At 39.8% G+C, this 25,192-nt stretch overlaps 1 protein-coding gene across 4 annotated transcripts in view; it reads right to left on the bottom strand.

The window, feature by feature from the left end:
* Positions 1–813: 813 nt before the first annotated feature.
* The window catches only part of LOC125623172 (septin-2), a 93,041-nt gene continuing 68,662 nt past the window's right edge, over positions 814–25,192 (bottom strand). For 3 of the 4 annotated variants that reach the window (XM_048822099.2, XM_048822098.2, XM_075119972.1), the window contains exons 12-13: positions 16,430–16,522; positions 814–1,700 (exon numbers count right to left, since the gene is read on the bottom strand). In XM_048822099.2, coding sequence (XP_048678056.1) covers positions 16,454–16,522 — 69 coding nt within the window. In that variant the 3' untranslated portion in view covers positions 814–1,700; positions 16,430–16,453. Of the gene's footprint in view, positions 1,701–5,946; positions 6,562–16,429; positions 16,523–25,192 lie in introns of those variants that run through there. The other variant, XM_075119973.1, reaches the window with a different exon arrangement.

Below are 25,192 nucleotides of genomic sequence, written 5' to 3'. Positions count from 1 at the left end.
GCAATAGCACTTTAGAAATATGACATAGGAAGAATCCATAGGTTCACCTAGTTGAATGTTCATCCCCTCAACTTGTCAGAGACAAGCTTACAGTAAAACCCCCATCACTTGGGATCTCAGTAGACAGGTCTAGAATTCCAATTAGAGAGGTTTAAATACAGGAACAAAGTCATTCATGGCATTTCTCCCTTTAACTTCACTTTGGCAGCTTCTCTATTAACACTGGAGCTTACCATTTCCCAGTTTAACATTGCTTAATACAGCCAAAATACAGATCCCCATGAAGCAAATTGTTTGTCAACACTGTCCTGATAAAGCAGTAATCATTACCATTCACTCGCATTAGAGTAAATCAATTTCCCAAGAGATGTCCCAGTTAAGCACAGAACGCTTTCCTGTATTAAATGGTCTACATGCCACATGTACTAAACACGCTCCTGTGTGTGCACACGGGATAACAAGAAGTGCAAGTGAAGCCCACACATTCGATAAACACAAACATCACAACACTCACTTGTTCATAACAAGGTCTGGGGGGCAGATTTTCAAAAGTATTTAGGCCTGTAAAGACGCAGATAAGCAGGATATTCAAAGGCACCGAAGTGGGGGGCGCTGAACTCCCACTGAAATCAGGTACCAAAACTAATTTCAGCTAACTTGGTGTAACTTGTGTGTTTAGACAAGCCCTAAGAAAAAGGCTCCATCTTCATGATAAACACTCGAGCCCCTAAAAAAAAAAATAAAGAGTGCTGTACATGGATTTGGTTATTAACCTGCCCAGGTGATTTAAAATTAAAGGATAACACACGCAACTTTTTTTCCATGTTCATTCAATTTATTACAAAACTCCAAGGGAAGTTAGTGTCATGATATATAAAAAGCTCAGTACATGCCATCACTCAGTTGGCTGTAGGATAAAAATGCCTTTGATAGAAATTTTTGCAAGCAATATTTGAGAACTGAAGACAAGTCTTCATAGGCATCCATGAAAGATATTTGGCATGCAGGGTGAACACATGGCTTAAGGCACAATGGTTTAGGAAACTCAGCTTCTCTGTCACCTCTGGTGTAGCATTAGCATTTTGTACCCTTTGTTTTTCATTATGCAAATACACCTGCCACAGTAAACAAAAGCACAACCTACAAAGAGTGTCGTTTTTTTTTTTTAATATTATATATGAGAAAAGTTATGATTAAACTAGTAACAAGTTATATAATGCTTCCACTAAGACAAAGCAAATGAAAGCTAGAATGCTGTGCACACACACACATTTACTGTAAACGGTTCACAAGATTTTTTTTTTTTTTTTAAGTATTTTATCACAAAATTGTCAAGAATAAGCTAGCTGAAATGTGATACATCATGTTAAACCCACTCACAATGACTAGAACAAACAGCGTGGTGTACTAGTTTTTGTATAAAAAGATATAGAAAGGATAAGAAACCTACATTATAAGCATGAAGACATAATTACCAAGAGGATCAAAAAAAGATACATATAACATGATTAAGGTTGGATATATAAAAAAAAAAAATGGTTTCACAACACGATCTTCAAGACTTTTCCCCCCCCAAGGTCTTGCTTTTTTCCCCAAGGTCTTGCTGCATCCAGCATCGTATCTGAGTGTTGTTACTGGTGTTCAATAGCATCATCAAACAGAATAAAGCACTGATCCATTTTTAAGAGAACCGTGTATCACTATGAATGAAAAAGAAAACAGTTTATTATGGAAAACAACAACAGAATAACTCAAATGACAAAGCTGTTTTACTCTTGAATCACTCATCACAGCAAAGAGTATAACATAAAATCACAGAATCAAAACTGGAAGGGACCTTGAGCGGTCATCTAGTCCAGTCCCCTGCACTCATGGCAGGACTAAGTATTATCTAGACCATTCCTGACAGGTGTTTCTTACCTGCTCTTAAAAATCTCCAGTGATCGAGATTCCAAAATCTCCCTACGCAATTTATTCCAGTGCTTAACCACCCTGACAGTTAGGAAGTTTTTGCTAATGTCCAACCTAAACCTCCCTTGCTGCAATTTAAGCCTGTTGCTTCTTGTCCGATCCTCAGAGGTTAAGAAAAACAATTTTCTCCCTCCTGCTTGTAACAAACCTTTTACACATCCTTGAAAACTTATCATGTCCCCCTCAGTCTTTTCTTTTCCAGACTAAACAAATCCAATGTTTTCAACCTTCCCTCATAGGTCATGTTTTCTAGACCTCTGATCATTTTTGTTGCTCTTTTCTGGACTCTCTCCAATTTGTCTACATCCTTCCTGAAATTTGGCACCCAGAACTTGGACACAATACTCCAGTTGAGGCCTAATCAGCACAGAGTAGAGCAGAAGAATTACTTCTTGTGATTTGCTTACAACACTCCTGCTAACACATCCCAGAATAATGTTCGCTTTTTTTTGCAACAGCATTACACTGTTGACCCATATTTAGCTTGTGATCCACTATGACCCCCCAGATCCCTTTCCACAATACTCCTTCCTAGGCAGTCATTTCCCATTTTGTATGTGTGCAACTGATTGCTCCTTCCTAAATGGAGTACTTCACATTTGTCCTTATTGAATTTCATTCTGTTTACTTCAGAGCATTTCTCCAGTTTGTCCCGATCATTTTGAATTTTAATCCTATCCTCCAAAGCACTTGCAACCCCTCCCAGCTTGGTATCGTCCACAAACTTTATAAGTGTACTCTCTATGCCATTATCCAAATCATTGATAAACATAGACCCTGGGAACAAAACCCTTATGTTTCCACGCAACATGGACCTAAGTCAGCACTGGAGTGAACAAGAGTAACTCACTGAAGTCAGTGGGTATCATGTCCACTTACTCCTGGGGTGAGTTTGGCCCCAAATGTTTAATGGATTCAAATCTCTAATAAGAGCAGAGGAAGGAAACTATTTTTAGTTGTTACATGTATTTTCTCACATGCCCATATTCTCTTCAGTCTGAGAGAAGGCAAAGGCCACGGTGTGGCTCAGCTGATTAGTGCTGAATGTAAGAAGCTTGTCTCATCCTGAAGGCCAGTCAGTCTGTTAAGCAGAAATGTACAATTTTATTTCTATCAAGGAAAATAAATGCAATGATTCCATCTAATTAAGGCTAATAAGAAATGAGCTTTGTGTTATCAAAGCTGTCTCTTATAATACTGCCTAAGCTTAGCAAGAAAATGGCTAGATTGTTCTGAGAATTCGTCCAGAGGCATTCACAGTTAAATCAAGAGATACTGGCCTACAATTTCAAAAATAACTAGTGATTTTGGGTGCCTTCAGTTTTGGATGACCCAACATGTAATACATTTAAAGGGCCTGATTTTCAGAGGGTGGATGCTCAGCACTTTCTGAAAATCAGGCTCCTTTAAAAGATCTCTCAAGCTGGACACTCAAAAACTGAAGCACTCAGATTCAGTAGGCCGCTGGTCCATAGCAAGATATAAGTTTGTTTTCTCTTATCACTTATCTGAGCATATAATAAGGAAATTCTAGGAAACACTGAAGTTACCATCTCAAGTAAAAACACACAGAATATGGTATAACTTCATTTATCCAGATTAGGATTCCCAGTGACTATTACACTGTAGGAAAAAAGCTTTAACAAAGCCGATTTAGGCAAGGTCCTATGCTCCTTGTGGTTCTCACAATGCAGATTTTGTGCAGCATGCCAATCATCTAATATATTAAATTCATTTCACATAATAAAAAACAACCAAACAGAATAAGCAAGCCATCACTGAAGCTCTAAATAAGTCTGAGTCCAAGGGCAGCTGACTGTAAACACAGGCTATTATGCTACATTTCTGTTCCAACTAGGAAATAAATTTGTAAACTTCTGCAGCTGCACAGCTGTCTGGCAGGTGCAAGAGAAATGTGTCCATCAACAATCCCAAAAGCCTTTGGGATTGCAAATTAGGGAAAAAAGCTGGAGTTTCAAATAAAAAAATAGATCTGTTTATTTTGCACAATTATGTGCACTAAAATTGCTAATATTTATAACAACCTAATTTTCATTGTTCATTTTACAAGTACAAGCCTTATTTAGAGAGAGTCAGAAATCACCATGCTCTCTTGATATGAATTCTGTTAACTAGCGTTTCCTTCTTTCTCCCAGGGAGAAAAAACATTTTATTCTTGGGATCCACTATATCCTCACTGTTCCTTTTATGAATTTATCTTCCTAGTTTTGCTATACTTATTAAAAGTAATAGTGTCACCCATATTTCCCTGAATTTGATCCAATAGCCCACAGATAACTTGTATACCTGTATCTGCAACACAAGTTCATATCATTACTTAAATATAGTTACACTATATTTTTCCAAAAAGAAAAGGAGTACTTGTGGCACCTTAGAGACTAAAATTTATTTAGTCTCTAAGGTGCCACAAGTACTCCTTTTCTTTTTGCGAATACAGTTAACATGGCTGCTACTCTGAAACCTATATTTTTCCAGTGTTATGCCATTAAAACAAAGCTTCCTAGCAAATTTTAGCTAGAAGATTGCTTGGTAACCTCTAGTGCACACCCATACAGACACTTATGTTCTGATTACCTTACCATTCCATGACTGGAATTTAGCCACCATACACAAGTTAACACCCCTACATTTTTCATAAAAGTTCCATGGAATTTGTAATTACCAGGTTTTAAGTTTGATCTGAAATACAGCACACACCCAGCAACACAATGCCTCCTAGCACTACAGTGGGACACTGACTAAATGCTTCTCAAGTGTAGAGGCCACTTTAGGCAGAAGGCATTTGGGAATTCAGCAAAGAACTGCTTATCTTTTTTGGTAGTTAATCCATTTACTCCTGGGAGAATTCTGCAACACTGCACATGCACAGAATTTATGTCCCCTACAAATTTTCTTTGCTTCCCCGCAGAAAAATAACTTTCTGACAGGGAAGCAAAGGGAAGTCACAAGAGTCATGCGACCCCCGCCCCAGCAGTATGTTCTGGGTCCACAGAGCAACCAGCAGAGAGGTAAATCATGGTGGGACTTGGAAGACCCGGCTGGTGGCTCCTACCCTGAGCTAGGCTCAGCTGCTAGTCCCGGCTGGGGGTGACGGGACTTCCTCTTTCCCTGCACCGCATCCAGGGCCAGGTCAGACCCACCCCCAGATTTCTCCCCCAGCTGCAGGAAGCTCTGCAAACTCCACCCCCTCACCCCCCACCCCACCCCTGCTTCCTGCACCCATTGCTCCTCAGCTGCAGGGGGAGGGATCCTTGTATAAGGAGCTGCTCCCCCATCCGCCCAACCCCCGTAGATTCAGTCCCCCTCATACTCATAACCTCCCGCTGAGACTCACCCCCACACACACTCGGAACCCCCCCCCCCCATGAGCCCCACTCCCACTTCACCTGGACCACCACGACGAGCCACCCACACCCGGATTCCCACCCCACTGAGCCCCAACCAGCTGCACCTGGATCCCCACCCAACTGAGCCCCACTCTCCCAGCATCTGGAGCCCCCACTGAGCACCCTATACTCAGACTTCCCTGCCAGCTCTATTCCCCCCATACCAAGACCCCACCCCCGCTGAACCTCAACCACCTTCACCTGGACCCCCGAAGAGTCCCATTACCATTGCACCCAGAACCCCCCCCCAACAATCCACTGAGCATTCAGATCCCCCTCGCACCTAGACTGCCCCGCACAGAACCCTCTCAACCCACACCTGGATCCCGCCTTGCTGAGCCTGCCTGCCCACATGGAGGGGCAGGGTCCTGGGGTGTTTCTGGGGCAGGCTCGGTCCTTGCGCTGGATCAGGATTGGGAGCAGCCTCACCTGAAATATTTCACTGATGGCAAAGTAAGGAGCTAGTATGTGGTTCATCAAGAATTTCCGCCCACAATTCCGTTCAGGGACAACCAGAGGGTGTGACAGCTAAGACGGCATTCTTCCCCAGATACAGTTCAAGTTTCTGTTTTTTGGGGGGTTTTTTTCCCCCTTTTTACTCCTAAAGGTGAGAAGTGTGCTTTTATAATCAAAGCCCTTTCCTCTCAACACCCAAACTGGCTTTTCTTCAAATGCCATACATTTTATGGTATAAATACAGCATTCGTATCACTGAGCCATTCGCAGTGGTACAGACAGATGCATCTTTTTTTGCAAAGCTTGTGAATTCAAATTTAATCATACAGTGACTCGTATTAGGATGCACTGTATTAGGAAAACTTTGCTGCAATTCTGAAAAAGTACTTTCTTCCATACTTGGCATTTTACTAGCCAGTTTTGACTCATTCCTGCTCCTCTCCTCCTTCCTCCTCCCCCCCCCCCACATATATTTTTAGAGACGTTCCTGTTATTTCAGACATTCTTATAGTTGACTTCTCTGCTTCAAATTAGTTTCATTTCATCTTCCCTTCTGTTGATCAGCAGCATTTTTTTTCCTTCTCCTTTTAAAATTTCATTTGCCAGGTGTACGTCAAGTGACGAAGCCGGTTCAGATAGCTTTGAAATTCTTTTGTTTTTTTCAGTTCATTTGCTTATAGCTGGTTTACCCATTGAAGTCACGTATGGAGAGCAATGAGCTCTGGAACTACAATCCAAAAAAGCTTATTTAACAAAAAACTAGTTAAAAGCATTTAACAACCCACAATTTTGCTCTAACTCCTAGTTGTCATTTTAAAAACTTGACAGGCTTTCACAAATTACACCATAGGCTTGCTTGATACTCATGGAATTGAAGTAGTAAGTGTCCTCTCTCTATCCTGCCACACCCTATGTATTTAACCAGCTGTGTTAAAAGCAGCGCCGTCTACTGGAGGAAAAAGTAATACTGGAAGATGCTTACAATGTTTCATCACAGGATAGTTGAGCCTCTTATTTCAGAGGCAGTAAATAGGGTCAACAGGAGGCACCATTCCCCTTGCCTGACTTAGGAAAGAATGTGACTACTCCTTTTAGAGGGCTCTTTCTAGGTGTACATACAGTGACTAGGACAATGGAACTCTGATCACAATGGAGGGCACTGAAAGTTACAAAAATACAAATAATGTATTTCCCGATGCTCCTAACATCATTCCTGTTAAATGGGAGTATTGCAGACAGCTATTAGGAACTCTTAACATTTCAAAACACGCAATTTAGATACAGCTTAATAATTGTCATAAGGGATTTTTTTAGGGCTGTTGATTAATCGCAGTTAACTCACATGATTAACTCAAAAACATTAATCACGATTAATCGCAGTTTTAATCGCACTGTTAATGAATTTATTAAATATTTTGGATGTTTTTCTACATTTTCAAATATATTGATTTCAATTACAACACATAATATAAAGTGTACACTGCTCACTTTATATTATTTTTATTACAAATATTTGCACTGAAAAAATGATAAAAAACAGTATTTTTCAATTCATCTCATACAAGTACTGTAGTGCAATCTCTTTATTGTGAAAGTGCAACTTACAAATTTAGAATTTTTTTTGGTAACAGGACTGCACTCAAACAAAACAATGCAAAACTTTAGTGCCTACAGGTCCACTCAGTTCTACTTCTCTTTCAGCCAACTGCTAAGACAAACAAGTTTGTTTACATTTACGGGAGATAATGCTGCCAACTTCTTATTTACGTCATCAGAAAGTGGGAACAGACATTCACGTGGGACTTTTGTAGCCAGCATTGCAAGGTATCTACATGACAGATATGCCAAACATTCGTATGCACCTTCATGCTTCAGCTACCCATTCCAGAGGACATGCTTCCAGGCTGATGATGCTTGTTAAAAAAATAATGCGTCAATTAAATTTGTGGCTGAACTCCTTGGGAGAGAATTGTAGGTCTCCGGCTCTATTTTACTCACATGCTGCCATATATTTCATGCTATAGTAGTCTCAGATGATGACTGAGCACATGTTGTTCATTTTAAGAACACTTTCACTGCAGATTTGACAAAGCGCAAAGAAGGTACAATCTGAGATTTCTAAAGATCGATACAGCACTCAACCCAAGGTTTAAGAATCTGAAGTGCCTTCCAAAATCTGAGAGGGACGAGGTGTGGAGCATGCTTTCAGAAGTCTTAAAAGAGCAACACTCCAATGCGGAAACTACAGAACCCGAACCACCAAAAAAAGAAAATCAACCTTCTGCTGGTGGCATTTGACTCAGACGATGAAAACAAACATGCATCGGTCCGCACTGCTTTGGACTGTTATCGAGCAGAACCCATCATCAGCTGTCCTCTGGAATGGTGGTTGAAGCATGAAGGGACATATGAATCTTTAGCGCATCTGGCATGTAAATATCTTGCAACGTCGGCTAAAATAGTACCATGTGAACACCTGTTCTCACTTTCAGGTGACATTGTAAACAAGAAGCGGGAGGCAGAATCCTGCAAATGCAAAAAAACTTGTTTGTCTAAGCGACTGGCTCAACAAGAAATAGGACTGAGTGGACTTGTAGGCTCTAAAGTTTTACATTGTTTTATTTCTGAATGCAGGTCGTTGTTTTTTACATAATTCTACATTTGTAAGTTCAACTTTCATGATAAAGAGATTGCACTACAGTACTTGTATTAGATGAATTGAAAAATACTATTACTTTTTTTTTTACAGTGCAAATACTTGTAATCAAAAATAAATATAAAGTAAGCACTGTACACTTTGTATTCTGTGTTATAACTGAAAATCAATATATTTGAAAATGTAGAAAACATCCAAAATATTTAAATAAATGATATTCTATTATTGTTTAGCAGTGCAATTGATCACGATTTTTTTTCCCCAATCGCTTGACAGCCCTAGTTATTTTAATTCAAATTTATAATATCATGCACATACACAAAATCTGTCAAGATTTCTCAAAAGGAACTAATGAAAAACACAACCCAATGTTTAAGATAAAATAATCTGCCTTTGTAACACACAAAAATTATCTGATACAATGGATAGTCTTTCTGCTGTGGGATCACTTAGCGAACCAAGCCAACTTTCATTTATGTGTTAACTGACAGAACAGCTGATGCTTAGGTACAGGGTGTGTCATATGAAATGATTACATAGGAATGCATCTGCACTGTTGGGAATTTATCCCATCATTTTTCATCATCATTCCAGACATTTCACTCATCATGCTGAGCTTATTTTCACTCAAAGAAATAAGTCCAGCACTTCAAAACCTCCTGTCTTGCAGAGTTGTGTCTTAGGCATTTTGTTTTATACCACCAACCAGTATGAAACTTTTTCGGTCAGCCTACAGAAGTTTTCCAAATGGTTAATTGAATCCTCTACTTTTTAAAAAATAAAAATGAAACACTACATTAGACAGATAACATTTAGAGTTGTCACGTACTGTGTTTTTCCATTTCTACCCCTACTGTTTAGCCATAACAGCACTGACAGATAAGATTTGACAGGAATGGAATTTTGAAGAGCGAGGGATCTTGGAGTCGTATAACTCCTGGTACACAATATAGTGTAGGGAACTGTAGAATGCCCTTTGCTGTTGCAGAATTCCCCACAGAAGCAGGCCCTGAAGAAGCACTGAATTCCTGGGAACTCAGCATACAGAAGGAGTGGATTAAAAGCCAAATAAAGTTCTACAGAACAAGAGGAAAGACACCAGTCAAAAATGACTTTCTTAGCACTTAGTGAAGAATAATTTTTATATACAGTGCTTTGAAAACCACCACCTTTACAAGGTGTTGCATTACTCCCAGGGGAAAACTGACAGAAGCTAAGTGATTCACTCAAGGCCACTAAGGGCATGTCTACACAGCAAAAAAGACCATGGCTGGCCCGTGCCAACCAACTTGGGCTTGCAGATCTTGGCCTGTGGGGCTGTTTTATTACTGTGTAGATTTCTGGGCTTGGGCTGAACCAGACTCTAGCACTCTGGAGGTCCCAGAAGTCTACACAGCAATAAAACATCCCCAAGCAGGCTGGCACAGGCCAGCTGCAGGTTTTTCTTTGCTGGGTTGACATACCATAAAGGAGACTGTGGAAGAACCAGGATTAGAATAAAAAGGATAAGTGGTGCTTAGACTATATTCCTAACAACATTCAAGAGACAATCTATCAATCCAGGGCCTTCTGGATGGATAAGGGGCTATGGGGCACTATTCATATTTTGGCTGAACAGAGCACTATTTCAAGAATTATAGCACTTTCCATGCATAGACTGCCTTTTCATACAAGAAGTTTACCATTTTACAAACACTAGCCTTAACAGCCTTGGCAAGGTAAACACAGTGGGTAAAATAAGGCAGAGAGTAAATGATTTGCCCAACGTCAGAGTAAGGCAATGACAGAAGTCCCCTACCCCAACCCTGCTCTAATCACTTGATCACACTGTCTCATTTGAACACCGTGAGTTACTGCGCATTATAAACTAGTGAAAGCACACCAGCCTCCATACCCTTGGCTAAAGTTTTTAAGATCACTGACAAGACCTTTCTATGCAAGCTAGCGGCAAGGTCCATCCACCATCTACAGTGCCTCTAAGGAAAGCGAGTACTTGTGGCACCTTAGAGACTAATATGAACACCAGCATAGAGTTCAGTGTTTCGGAGTGACAGCTTTTCTCTCACTGGTAAGGGGAGAATGAAAGTTTTAAGCTGCAGCCTCCCCTCTGCAAAAAAAAGTGCAACACGCTGAACAGAAGCTGTGGTGCTGACAGACTGACTTGACACTCAGAATCTAGAAAAGCCAAAGAAATGGGAGAATGTTGCAGCCCATCTATTCTAGCTAAAAAACACATCCACAAGCTGTGCCAGGTGGTTGTTCCAAAAACTAAAAATTTGCCTAAGCTTTACATTCCCTGAGGTTCACATTTCATCTGCCAAAAACTACAGCATGCTACATTCTTCCTCAGATGACATTTCTCATCACATCAATTTGGCATCTGACAATACCACTTTATAAGGCTGGTTGCTATGACAGTACAGAGCTTTTTTTTTTTTTTTTAATCATCATGTTATCCATTAGGAACTAGCTACTTATTTCCTTTCTTTTGTATTACGCTTGTCAGGAACATGAACAGTGTAAACACAAAACATGCAACTTTGTTAACAACTCTCTATGCAATCATGGAAATGGCCAGCTATGCTAAAAACTTTTCAACATTTTCTACAGATGTTATAGGAACAAGATGTCGGTCTTACTGAATATACTTCCATCTCTCTATATTTATTTTATACTGCCTTTGTCCCAACACCACCCTGAAGCTATCCAGGACAATGGAGTGAAAGATAATGGCAATCCAGATCTGCAGGAATGAGAAGGGGGAAAACAGACAGAGAGCTGAGTTCTCTGCTTTAAGGAGAAAAAAATTCCACCACCTACCCGCAATCATTTTCAGCTAAAAAAAAACCTCATCATCTTGTACAAGTTATTCATCTGAGAAAGGCAGATTTAGAGACTGGCACTAACTCTGATAGTATACCTTCTAATCTAACAGGTTAGGAGAAACTTTGCAAATACATACATTGTGCCTGCTAACCTGCCAAAGAAAGCTAAGTCTGGTTTAGTTTTTTGGTTAATTATTCTCACACTCCAAATCTCTTGCTTAAATCCTCAAAACACAAGAATGAAGACAGCTTTTGTATTTAAAGTGACACCATATTTTCCTGTATTTTAGAAGGAAAATTATTTTTGCTTGAAAATTTTGTACGTACTTCACATACAAACACCAACTGTAACAGAAATTAAGAGAAAATACGTTTCCAGTTTATATACTTTGTATATTTGACTACACTCATGAGGGTAACTGTTTTGTTCATGGCCAGTTGCACTGGACTCATCCATTAGCCTGTCACCACCACTTAGGCACAGTTCTGTGAGTAGGAAGGTGCTCACATACACATACTTCGCCTGAACCCGCAAGAAGGCATTTACTATAGCTGCAACAGCAAAGCTGAAAGTGAAAAGGCAGCAGCCCGGCATGTGCACAAAGCAGCCCACGTACATTTGGTGGGGCTGCTCTCTCTAAGACCCTTTAATCATCAGAGGAGAGCAGAAAAAACAACAGTTCCCACAGATCTGGAACAGATCATGAAATGTGCACGTATTGGTTATCACTGCTTTCAAGAACGTCTTCCTCTTTCATTGCTGATTATGTCTCCTCCACCATCACCTCCTTTCCAATCTCTTCACAGATTTCCACTCTTCCATATCAAACTTGATCTACCCATCCTCTTTCAAGGCTCTACACAGTTCATTCCTTCCTGTCTATAATCTCCACCTATTCCGTGTCCCCTTCATTCCATATATTTTCAAAAGTCTTCCAGTTAGTGTTTGTTAAGTGCCCTCCCCACCTCTGCAATAAAGCCTGGCTTTGTAGAGATTCATTACCTCAGCAAAACCAAAGAAAAACACGTGGCTAAGCTCAGGATGTAAGATCTTCACCTATAATACAAGAAATTCTGTTCAACTGATAAGAAACCTTAGACCTAGTTACACAGCTTTGAAGCTCCACCTTTGTTTTCAATTATTCTCTATCAATTTTGAATATGCTTTGTTCCATTTAAAGATACACTGGGGGCCGTTCTGGGAGTTATTGGTGCAAGTACTCCTGAGGAGTAAATGAATGTTCAACCTCTGAGGAGAGGGACGGGCCCAAGCTCTTGTGCCCTCTCCAAAGTGACAACAGGATCCCATGTCAGTGGTCTGGTTTAGTCAACAGAGCTATGACAATTTACACTAGCTGAGGATCTGTTCCATATGGAAGAATAGTATGAGCATCTTGAAGGGAAAAACTGAGGAATCGTCAAAATTCTATTCAGAACATGGTATGACTGGTGATCTGGTTTTGACAAGTCCCCTGTCTAGACAGAGGCTTAAGAAATGGTGAGACCTATAGATAACATGCACCTCACAGCCACAGCATTTCTCAGCCAAATCCATTTCTCAAAATGTGTTCAATCCCAGTATTTCCAGCCTACATGTGGTTTTCAAATGTTTTAGGATAGATTTAGCATGTTTATACAAATATTTCATTAGAAACTATCCTTTCCTACAACTAATCTATTTTACAGGTATTGCTGGGATGACATTTATAGGAGGAAACTGAAATGGTCTAGTTCTCAGGTTTTTATTCTGCATCAAAATGAAAATGATGTGAGATATGAGAGTTCACAGCATTAGTCCTTTGGTCTGTGAGTAATTCAGATACTTAGGGGAGGCTATATTTCAGTGAGTAATGCAAAGCACCCACAAAAACACTTTGTACCCAGACACATACCATCATGTCCAGACCTTTGTTTGCCCATGTGTCCATGGTTGCAAACTTGACCTGGGATAAACCCTGCTCCAATTTTTAAAAAGCTACTTATGGCAGAGCTGGATATGGGATTTCTGAACCAGAGAGAACTTAGTCCCGTTATTAGACAACCAGTGTTCAGAGTATTGCATTCTGCCAGCTCTCAGCTACTGAATTTCATAGCTGGGCCAGTGTCTGAGCACTGGGATCAAAGTAAAATGTTTGGATATTCTTGTGTGCACACAGTGTTCAAGTGTGCTTTGCAGGCAACAATTAGGAAAGAATTTTGCTAGATTCTGAGTGTGATTTTATATAGTGATTTCTATAGGAGACTGTGTAAATATGTAATCTGCAATTATCAACAAGGATTGGGTTCTTTGGCAAGGTGAGTAGTAGTACTTTCAAAATATTTCCTATGAAAATAGCTGTCTCATTTAAAAAAATAAAAAATCAAAGGGTTTGGACATACCAAAAAAAGGGCTACCATTAATTTCCCAGGACCTCAGAACCACCTTTGATTCAAACTACAGCATTTAAAAAACCCCATAAAGTTACCAGCTACTGTCTATGTATGCAGAAGACTAATAGTGAGTCATTGCTACTGTATACACAGTATGGTCAACCACAAGAAATTTCCTTAGTGTTTAGTCTTTCAATTCTGGGACTATGTATTTTATTATAGAGGTGAGGAGACACGGTCAGTCTGGTCTCAGTTGTGAAGGCTTATCCATTTGTTGGGAATTTGGAATTGTGACAGGGTGAAAAAGACCTGAGTTTGATTTTTTTTTTAATTTACCTTTTTTTTTTTAATATGGCTTTCATCAGGGAACATGGTGTATATACCAGTAGAACTTTGTCTTCTTTAATAGGGGCCCAGTGGACAAGTTTACTCCTTTTCGAGGCTTAACTTTAAAAAGTTCTAGGGTTGTTGGGTTTTTTTAAACGTAAACAGGAAAAGTGAAGGTTCAAGTAAAGGCAACAAAAATCTCCTTATTTTAGGCCTGGAATGTTGGCAGCTGTCACAAGGTCAGAAGGGATAATATAATCCATTTTATTCAGGCTTTACATTCCAGCAAATCAAAACTGGAGCATTCATAGAATCATAGAATATAAGGGTTGGAAGGGACCCCAGAAGGTCGTCTAGTCCAACCCCCTGCTTGAAGCAGGACCAATTCCCAGTTAAACTTTAAACTTTAAACTGAAGTATCAAACAACAGGAACAAGGCTCCTCATATGTTTCTATTTTTTATTCTTGTATTTAAGAAAATATAAGAACTATGCCTTCTGCATCCTGAAGAAAACACAGGGATTTACAATAAAAAGTGATTCCCCTTGAGCGCTTGCAAGTTTTGAATGCTGGCCCCAGGGACTAATATACCATATGTAGACTCTGACATCAAGAAAGTACACATCCAATAAACAAGTTTGATTTGTCCACTATTTTTTCCTCTAACACTTTGCAAACACTGTCAGTTTATTAAGCAGACTGCTTATACAGGATGATGGCTATACTTACTTTTCCATATAAGCAAGTTACCACAGTTATTAACTCTACTTACTCCTGAAAGTGATGTTAAAGTATCAGCCAGTAGCATTCTTGAAAGGAAATATGCACTCATACTGGTAAGTGTCTGCAATCTTGACTTACCTCAGTAAAGTCTTGCATTATAATACTTGAGAGACAAGGTAGGTGAGGTAATATCTTTTATTGAACCAACTTCTGGTCCAATAAAAAATATTACCTCACCTACCTTGTCTCTCTCTCATATCCTGGGACCAACATGGCTACAACACTTCAAACAATTATAATATTTGAGAGAGACAAGCGGGGGAAATGCCACAGGAAACTACAGACACCTGAACGGAGGGCAAACTGAAGCCAAATCAGCTACTCCTGCTGAAGACGGATATATGCAACCAGAATAGAGCAGAGGGCTGGAAACAAGCTATGGCCCTCTGAGGTTTTATCGTTTGAAGAGAACAGGACTGAAACACTTCATGCTACTGCTGTATGGTGGGAAAAAGCCTCCCTACTGGCTATTGTGCACACCAGCAGGCATTGCAGTGAAGAGATGTAACGGGTGAAGAGATCATGTCAGCCAAGAGGCAAATCTAATTCACAGACTAGCCTTCTAGAGCAAGCAGCAAAGTGTCTCAGATAAAATGAGCTGCTGGATAATTTGTGTATTCTCTGCTGTGATTAATGGGTGGTTTCCGTATAATATTTAGCAAATCTAGAAGTGAATCTCACATTGATATACATACTTTTCTTCATTTACTGACACACCTTGAAAAGATTTAGTTTTGATTTGAAGGCAAAGGCAGCACAATATATATACAGACTGTTGAAAGGAGCCCTGGAGTTTCAGAGGCGATATTATCAGAATCAGAAACCACCATCTGAGAGGAGGGAGATCCCAGAAAAATTCACGTGACTGGATTCCACTAAATGACTTACTCAGTTCAGTGGACCAATCTGACAGACACCATTCACTCTTTACAGTGAAAATGAAAAAAGGGCTGTATGCAATTTAATTTCTTATAGATAATAGCCCAAAACAGGAAGTTAAATGATCTAGACTAACTATAGAGGCAGGTTTCAGAGGGGTAGCCATGTTAGTCTGTATCAGCAAAAAGAATGAGGAGTATTTGTGGCAGCTTAGAGACTAACAAATTTATTTGAGCATAAGCTTTCGTGGGCTAAAACCCACTTCATCGGATGCATGCAGTAGAAAATACAGTAGGAAGAGATATATATATATATACACACACACACACAGAGAGAGAGAACATGAAAAAATGGGTGTTGCCATACCCACTATAACGAGAGTAATCAGTTAAGGTGGGCTATTATCAGCAGGAGAAAAAAAACCTTTTGTAGTGATTATCAGGATGGCGCATTATAGTAGCTGGACAACCAGTATGCAAATCAGTTATATCAGCCCAAACCGTTCATTACACCTCTTCTTCAGTTCGGTAACTGAAGCTCTTTGCTGGTTATTAATTTGTTTCTGACAACACCCACAATGTGCCAGGAGCTGTAGAAACAGACTCCTTGTAAAGGCAAATACAAAGCCCCGTGTTTACTAAAGTCAATTTGAGGAAGTTACCAAAGATTTCACTTTCTAGCAAATCAATGAAGCATGGTACAGGATTTTAACGAAGAGAATAATAGCTACATAAAAAACAAAACAAAAAATGTACCTTGTTAGCCACATGTTCAGCATCTCACTCATCCCCAGGCTTCATCCTCATCTGGGCCTGCATCTGTGCAATCATTTCCTGCATGCGACGCAGCTGTGAAGAAAAAAAAAGAAAACACCACCTTTTACTCGCAGACTTTGGACAGCTCAGGCTCATTCTTTCCCTGAAACTAATGGGGAAAATACCCAGATATACAGAAAGTTGTGAATCCTTTCCTTCCTTGGTGGAGAAAGGGACCCAGTTTCTTTCCCACCCTATATTACAATTTAGTGTTTAATTACATGGTCCATTTCTTACTGATGTATCCCAGTCAAAGATCCTTTTGGCCCAGAGTGTGAAGTCAAGATCATATCAGAGACACATTTCAGGTCAGCAAGCTACATGAGAATCTTGACCATGAGAGCGTGGAAACCAAGATCTTTCAGAAGCACATTCGCAGACTTGCAAATTAGCACACAGATATAACAAAATAGAGGAAAACACCCTCCTTTCCTTTTTGTGTATAGAGGTGCATTTCTGGTAAATCAGCTTTGTTTGTTCCAATACAAATACTTAGCCCATAATGCCAGAAAGGCAGTGGTGATTTTGAAGTTGCTGTTTGGTTTGATTAATTGGATAACACCCCAAAATTTGAGGAGCATTAGCCAACCCTGCTGAAAAAATTGTTTCAAGTGCAAAATAAAAAGATGCTCAATGAAATCTATAGAGAAAGAAAAGGAAAGCCTAGACATATTAGCCACCAATGTTTTAATTTTATGTATTCAACATTTTCTTGGAAATAACTAGTTTGTTTTGAATGTTTTCATCTTTTTAGAGACACTGATTTGTAGTTTCTATCCCATGAAAAAGCAAGTTGGCAATCTATTATGTAAGATCATTTCTTTTTAAATCCTGTTTATTTTTCTTTTTAACATTAATTTTAATACAAGGAACAGACCTTATGAGCCTGATTTTCAAAAATTGCATACAATTACAACTGTACCCACAAATCTGCTATCTGAACTCACAAATGGCCAGTTGCACATTTGTATATGCAGTCATGAAAATAGCATATACAAATGGGGCATACAATTGTATATGCATTTTGTGCTCTTATAATTTTGAAAAAAATCAGGCCTTTTACAATTTGCATGTAAGTTATACCTAGATTTATTGTAAACTTGAAGCCACAGAGTGCTTATAAACCAAACAAATTAGATTTTAGAGCAGTAGTCTTATTTTTTTGCTATGTTAGGCAGAACACCAATGTTCCATTAAACAACGGCAACAATGATAATGCACTGTCGCCAGATACTATTTTAATTTAAGAACGCTAATCTGAGAATATGGGTTTAATTTATTTTGTGGGAAAGAAAAGAAAGTTATGTTCTAACCATCTCTCCCTCCCCAAAAAGTAGTCATGCTTTTGTTCTTTACTGATTACTTTGTAGGAATGTTATAGTTACAATATTAAGGGATAATGTAAAAAAAAAGTTTCATTGGTTATTAATCATATTTTAATTTAAAATAATGTAATGCAGTCTGAAAAAATGAAACATTAAAAAATGTCTAGCATGAATACAAAAGCAAAACATTAACTAGAGAACAGTTATTTTACACGAATGAGTGAATCATACGTGGGAGGTTCTATAAATACCCACTTGATCCTCAGCATTTGGGGCTGAGCAATAATGGATTCTATTTGTCTACACAAAGCAGGTAACCAGATCAGAAAAGAGTTACAGTTCCAGAGACACATATTACTTTATTTTGTCTGACCTTAGATAGGGGACAGAGGACTATGGAAAGAAAATGAAGGAATATAGCTGAGGTAACCTAAGAAAAGGCGTTTCCCATCTGAACTGTACAGCATTAAAGCACATTCAGGTGTGAAATGAGAAGAAATGTGAAGTCAGTGATGAAATTCTGTAATAGATGAATATATCTCATATCTACCTACATTACCTAGTCAAACATTTAGAACTGTAATAATACTTCACACGTATATACACCTTTGATCAGAGATTCTCAACACAGATGAGTCAAGAAAATGCTGAAAATACAGTGTTACCACCAACTTGTCGTGAAAAACATGATTTTTTAAAAAAGTTACCTTTTTCTTGAATAAACAAATATGTAATTGAGTAAGTTAATTTTATTTTGTTTTTGCCAGCTGTTTGCTTGAAGCCATCAACACCAATAGAGACAGGCACATGCAAGTTAGCACAAATAGTCCTAAATCTTTACTGCTGTCTTTACAGTAGCATCAGCAGGCTTGGGTTTGTTTGGTTTTTTTTTATACATAACATCTATCATTAGGTACCTGGGTGCTATAGAACCTGAAGGACAATAATTAAAATTGGGATAAGCCTAATGGATGAGAGAGAAGTAGCCACTATAACAAAATAAAAACCCAAAAGAGTTGGTAGAAAAGGGAAGACAAAATGCTTAAAGATTGATTGAACCAAACTATCCCGCCCAAGGCCTCAAAATAAAGCTTTTGAAGACACACTTTCTATATTACTTCATAAACCTCACAAAGCAGATAATTCCTTCTCATTCACCCCAGAACCTTGCCAGCATGAGTAAGGCAGTATAACAATGGTGACAGATTTGGCATGCCAAGGCTCAGCACAGAAATGGATTTTTGTTTTTTAAAGTTCTTCCAAAGATTTAAACCTTAACCTCTTTGCTTAACCTCTTTTGCCTCAGTTTCCCTAAGAGAAGGATTTTCCTCACGCACTTTCATAAAGTATTTTGAGATCTAGAGATTAAGTACAGTAATGCATTTTCTAGAGATGAGGTACTACCCCACATACTAGATAGATGCACAGATTAACTAATGGCAAGGTTGCAAAGCCACATTAGTGTTATTTAACATTAGGAGCTTCCTTGGCATTCAATGCCCATTAAGTTAACCATATGGGGGGAGGGATAGCTCAGTGGTTTGAGCATTGGCCTGCTAAACCCAAGGTTGTGAGTTCAATCCTTGAGGGGGCCATTTAGGGATCTGGGACAAAAACTGGGGATTGGTCCTGCTTTGAGCAGAGGGTTGGACTAGATGACCTCCTGAGGTCCCTTCCAACCCTGATATTCTATGATTCTATATAATTGTGCGTCCTACACCAGTTAGTATAGTGTGAAGATAAGTGGGCAATTTCCTTTTGCTGAAACAAACTGGCCAAACACAAAAATAAGGGTAAGACACCACCAAATGCAGCCAGTGCAACTGTATTTAGAAAGCACAGCTCTGCTCTTCTTGGAGAGCTGCTTCTTGGTCTGCAGACTAACTTCCTTTTCTGAGACTGTGGTATAAGAGATTCCTCCTCCCTGCAAAAGTTACAGACTCTGACCAAAATGACAAGTATCTGATGTACTACAGCACTTTCTACATGAAGAACATACAATATTTTAATGGAGCACTGATGGCTATCGAGACCTGAAATCTGGCTGTATAAATACTCGCTGAAAAGAGATCTAATAGCTGAACTACCCTGGGGGGTGGATAAGTAGGAGAGTGTGTGGAAGGACAGGAGCAAGGGTATTAGTGTGTGGGGAACAGTTAATTGTTGCTTAAAATGCTGCTAAATATTACACTCCTGATGAGGAGTTCCATATATAAGGATATTTTTCAGTATGGAAATATAGCTCAAGTAGACTTTTCTATTAACTAAAACAGAATCATATTTACATATACTGATCACTTTCCAAAATCCAATAATGACTCCAGGTTACCAACAATTCATACTATTCCTCATCTCTAGGATAGCTGCATTAGGGAAAAAAAGATTGCAGAGATGTAGCAAATAATTTCTTCCAGGCATAATGTATTTTTTTTTAAATGATTGATTATATAAAGGCAGTTTTTATGTTATGGACAGGGGATTACGGTACATTTAATACACCCTTTCAAGCAGGTTGCAATCACTGGAGAGAGTGGTGTCCATTTGCACCATTGTCTGGAAGCTGACAAGATCATTTCAATCCATTAATTTAGCAATAACACAGCACATAAGATTCAGGGAGAATGAGCTGACCTATATTATACACAAATAAGTGATGCTCAGTCTCTTACGCCATTTATCTTTATGAGTGAGGCGAGAATGAAAGAACCACTCCTGAATGGTACAGTTTTAAGTGGACTTCTTTTCATTCTTATGAGGAGAGGGAAAGTAAATGAGCAACCAGTGTATTGTGTATACAACACACACACTTTTCCTCCTGTTGCTCCAAGGTGAGAGCACTCAAGACACCACAGTTCAAGCTTCATATCTAGTCTGTTGCTCCCTATCTTGGCATGGAGTGAGAGGCAGCATACTCTGATCTCATTTGACGTTGCAGCAAATCTCTTGCTGATGCAGAAGCAGCATTGACATGCTATGCAGGGCGCACACATTCACCCCCAAGAGAAGAACGGATGCTGTAACACTAAACCCCAAAGAGGAGAGGCAAATCAAGGGCAAAAAAAGGCAAAAAGGAGGAACATGTTTGGAAATCCTCTAGAAACACAGTTCCTGACAATGCCCAAAAAGCAGAAGTCAAAGGACCAAACTTAGCCTTTGTGTAAACTCCATCTACTTTACTTGAGAAAGAGCTCCTCACACTATGGCTGAAATTAGCTCAAAGTGTCACATTATTCTTGATGGCAGTGCAACAATAACATGGAGAGGAATCAGACATTTCACATGAGAGTTAAGAGAGTATAGACATTGATACAACTTTGTATTACATGGTTGATTATTCCCATTACTGCATGTTTTGGCTAGAACACAAAACCAGCCAGAGCCTTGCACAGTGCAGACTCTTGCTTGAGTAATGCTTAGGCAACAGCCCCACAGATGGAAGAGAAAAAGAAATGGTAAGAACTCAGCAACGTTCACTTTCCAGTACGACAGTTCATTTTTCAAACAAATAGCCAGGTCCCTCTTAACAATAAAATTCAGATGAGAAGGGGGCTGTAGGAAGAAAATAATATGAAGAAATAGAACTTAAGACTGTGGACCTTCAGTAGCTTCAAGATGTTCCCACGATATTCGCTGTGTTTGTTAAAAATACCTTCAATACCAAAGAGTGCAACTAATCCTGTTAAGTAAGGCCAAGAAAAATATGCTCCACTCAAATAATTATATTGCAAAAAAGGATTTCCAACAAGAGAAATGTTTTGCTTATGGGACTCTCTGGAATTATAAATACTACATTTATAAAATAAGACAAGTCACTGTGTTCACAGCCACTGCACTTTACGGGCAGCGAGTATCATTTCTTACTTGGAACTATGACTGTTAAACTGGTTTCAACAAGTAACTTTTTAAAAGGCAAAATATATTGTTCAAAGATTATGTCAACATCATCATTCTATTCTCCACAGGACTGGCACTGCTAATAAGGTTTTTTTTTTCCCCAATGGTTTTATTTTCATCCTGTTCTCCAAGGATAAAAGCTATTTCACTCCACAGAGGAAAGTGTAAGACTGAATTTAGTACTACTTCCTCTTACCACTGCAGAAGGACTATAGCTTACCAAAGAAAAAGGTATCACACTTTAAGGATACTTTTATCTATGGTCTTTAGACCTTCATCAACTGTCATGTTAGCCTTTTCATGCAAACATTAAATACTTCCCAAAATACTTGCATCTTACTGAATATATAAATATGGTAAAATGAGTTTACATAGAGTTATCAAGCACTGGGATGTCTGTCAGAATGGGGCCAAGACAATGGAGAAGACTGCCCCTTTGTGGTATATTTCTCACACTGTACCCCTATTATCTGATGACACACTGGGAGATCAAGGAACAGAGACAAATCAGAAAGCTAGGCGAGGCCAATAGGGGAAAACAAAAGAAGAACAATTGTGAGTGTTAAGTATTACAGGGTGTTCAATTTACTGCAGGCCAGCATGACTTTGAATAAGTAATTTACATTCGCATACCATCTTTCACCTAAGGATTTCAAACTAAGGCAGAGAGAAGCAAAGTGAACTGCCTAAAGTCTTATGATGAGTTAGTTGCAGAATTAGGGATAGAATCCATGCCCCCTGATGCCTCAATGAACAGGGCCTAAGTGTCATTTTCAAAAGTGCCTCAGATATTTTTGAAAGTTTTACCCTTTATGCTTGTCATTCTCATTAACAAGGGAATCATTTCAGAATGTGACATAACAGGATAAGTTGCTCCAAGTAGTCTCCACCACACTTTTATTGGAAAAGCTATTGGGGCTGTTAATAGCAAAAAGTCACAACAAATAATTTGTACTGTAATAAATTTACAGAAAGGAAAGCAAACACCGTTACTTTCTTCTCTCCACTCCCTTCCCTCATAAAACCAGTTCATTAACACTTGGAGACTGACAGAAAAAACAACTCAACTGTCTGCAGAAAAGCAAAATTAAATCTATACATGTCAAAAATGGTCTTGTAATTTGGCTGAAGAATCTATTTTAGAGATTAATGACTCAAATTGGCCGAGGAACATGTCTTCTGATATAATTAAGGATCATTATTTAGCAAAAATCATGCCTTGATAATGATGATCCTGGCACATCCCCAAACCGTCATTCCCTCTGGGGTTATGTAAACCCTGCAGAACTGTAAACAGAACTTCAAGCACAGTTACTGATCGGAATGCAAAACAGAAGGGGAAATGACTGTTTGTTTTCTCAGCAAAGGCCAAGGAATGTAAGCCCATTTCCTCTGCACCTCTTTCCCCGCCCAGTCCTCCCCAACCTGAATCTCAGACTGCCTTGGCGATGAAGAAGAGATTTCATACCAGCTTATCTACAGAAGACTCAGCAAAGCCTCTTGATCTTTTACGGCAGGGGTTTTCAAACTTTTTTTCTGGCGACCCAGTTGAAGAAAATTGTTGATGCCCACACCCAGTGGAGCTGGGGATGAGGGATTTGGCGTGTGGGAGGGGCTCAGAGCTGGGGCAGAGGGTTGGGGTCCGGGGGTGAGGGCTGCGGGGTGGGGCCAGGTATGAGGGGTTTGGGGTACAGGAGCGGGCTCCGGGTTTGTGGGGGCTCAGGGCTGGGGCAGGGGTGCAGGAGGGGTCAGAGCTCTGGGGTGGGGCTAGGGATGAGGCATTTGGGATGCAGGAAGGGGCTCTGGGTTTGGGGGGGGTTCAGAGCTGGGGATTTGGGGCGCAGGGTTACCCCAGGGGCTCCCAGTCAGCGGCACAGCAGGGGTGTTAAGGCACACTTCCTGCCTGCCCTTGCACCGCGGACCAGACTGCGCCCCGGAAGCAGCCAGCAATAAGTCCGGCTCCTAGGCGGAGGCACAACAAGAGGCTCCCCGAGGCTCTCACCCACAAGCACCGCCCCAGACAATGGGAGTGTGGAACCAGTGCTCGGGGCGGGTGAAGCACGCAGAGCCCCGTGGCCCCCTCGCCTAGGAGCCGGACTTGCTGCTGGACGCTTCCAGGGCGCAGCACAGTGTCAGAACAGGTAGGGACTAGTCTGCCTTAGCCGGGCAGCACCACCAACAGGACTTTTAACAGTCCGGTCGGCAGTACTGACCAAAGTTGCCGCAACCCAGCACCTTACATTCCGCGACCCACTACTGGGTCACGACCCACAGTTTGAAAACCACTGTTTTAAGGGACAGTAGACAGTAGACGTTTAAATCTATTTGTTTTTTCAAGTTTCAACCTAATCCTTCACAACCTTAACAGTAGTTATGTAGAGGTTATTAGTCCCACTGAGAACTTTTAGAGATTGTCCTCCAAGAACTTCAAAGTCTTCATCATCTCTTTGGCCACATACATACAGGCAAACAAGTAGAAATACTAGTCACTTAACCTCTCTCTAAATCTAAACCTCTAAACGTAATAGGAAAAACACTGTCAAATGATGTTCTTGATACTTTCAAAGCAGTCACCATGTTAGCCTATTGTTCCTTAGTCTGGTAATCAGTAAACAGGATGCATTTAATTTATGTACATTGTTCTTGGAGAAATGTTACCATCACCAGTGCAGCTCCACCAGTGAAAGGGCTAGCACTGACAGAACACAGGTTCATAATGATGTTTTTAACACCATACTGAAATAACATTGTGGAAAAAACATTGGAGTCCCATCTTCAGCAGTGTTCCCACTACCACCACCACTATTGGTAGTGGAACCATGGGAGATTTCTCCCGAAAGGAAGTCTTTAAACAGCCAGAGAAGACAGTAAGGCAGGTAACAGGATTCAGTCTTAACAGGCATGCTATAAAGAAAGATGGAAACATGGAGACTGAAATATTAGCATTTCATGGACTTCCGGCTGCATGTAGAAGTCCTGAGACTGCCTCTGGTCGCAGAAATATGCATCCAACCATTTATAGAGTTGCTATCTTTAATCTGGCCTGAAACTAGTCTCTATTAGCTCTGCTCCCTTTTAATCACGACTTTCTTCCATTCACACACTGTGACCTGGGGCCAAACTGCATTGAGTAAATGAATGCTGCTCAATGAAAGATTGACAGTGAAACACCTCCATGTCCCAATAAAATGACCAATTATATGGCTGTAGTACTTGAACTGAAATACTGTGCCAACAGTCTCTGGTGTCAAGAGTTCTGATTCAATGCTACATCTATATGCTGAAAATTTTAAGACCTAAATAAACAAACATCAATTTCACACCAAAACAACAATTACTGATTCAACACTCATCCTCTGAAGTGACTGGAACAAAAGAAAATAACCAGCAATATAGTTGCATATGTGATTTTTTTAAGGTCAAGCTTAACAAGAGTAAAAATGGAAGACATAAAAGTAAGGGATGAGAGACCAAACTGTAGGAG

Source organism: Caretta caretta, chromosome 15 (assembly GCF_965140235.1).
Source record: "Caretta caretta isolate rCarCar2 chromosome 15, rCarCar1.hap1, whole genome shotgun sequence".
Classification (NCBI taxonomy): Eukaryota; Metazoa; Chordata; order Testudines; family Cheloniidae; genus Caretta; species Caretta caretta.
This window is presented reverse-complemented; position numbering and strand designations above follow the sequence as displayed.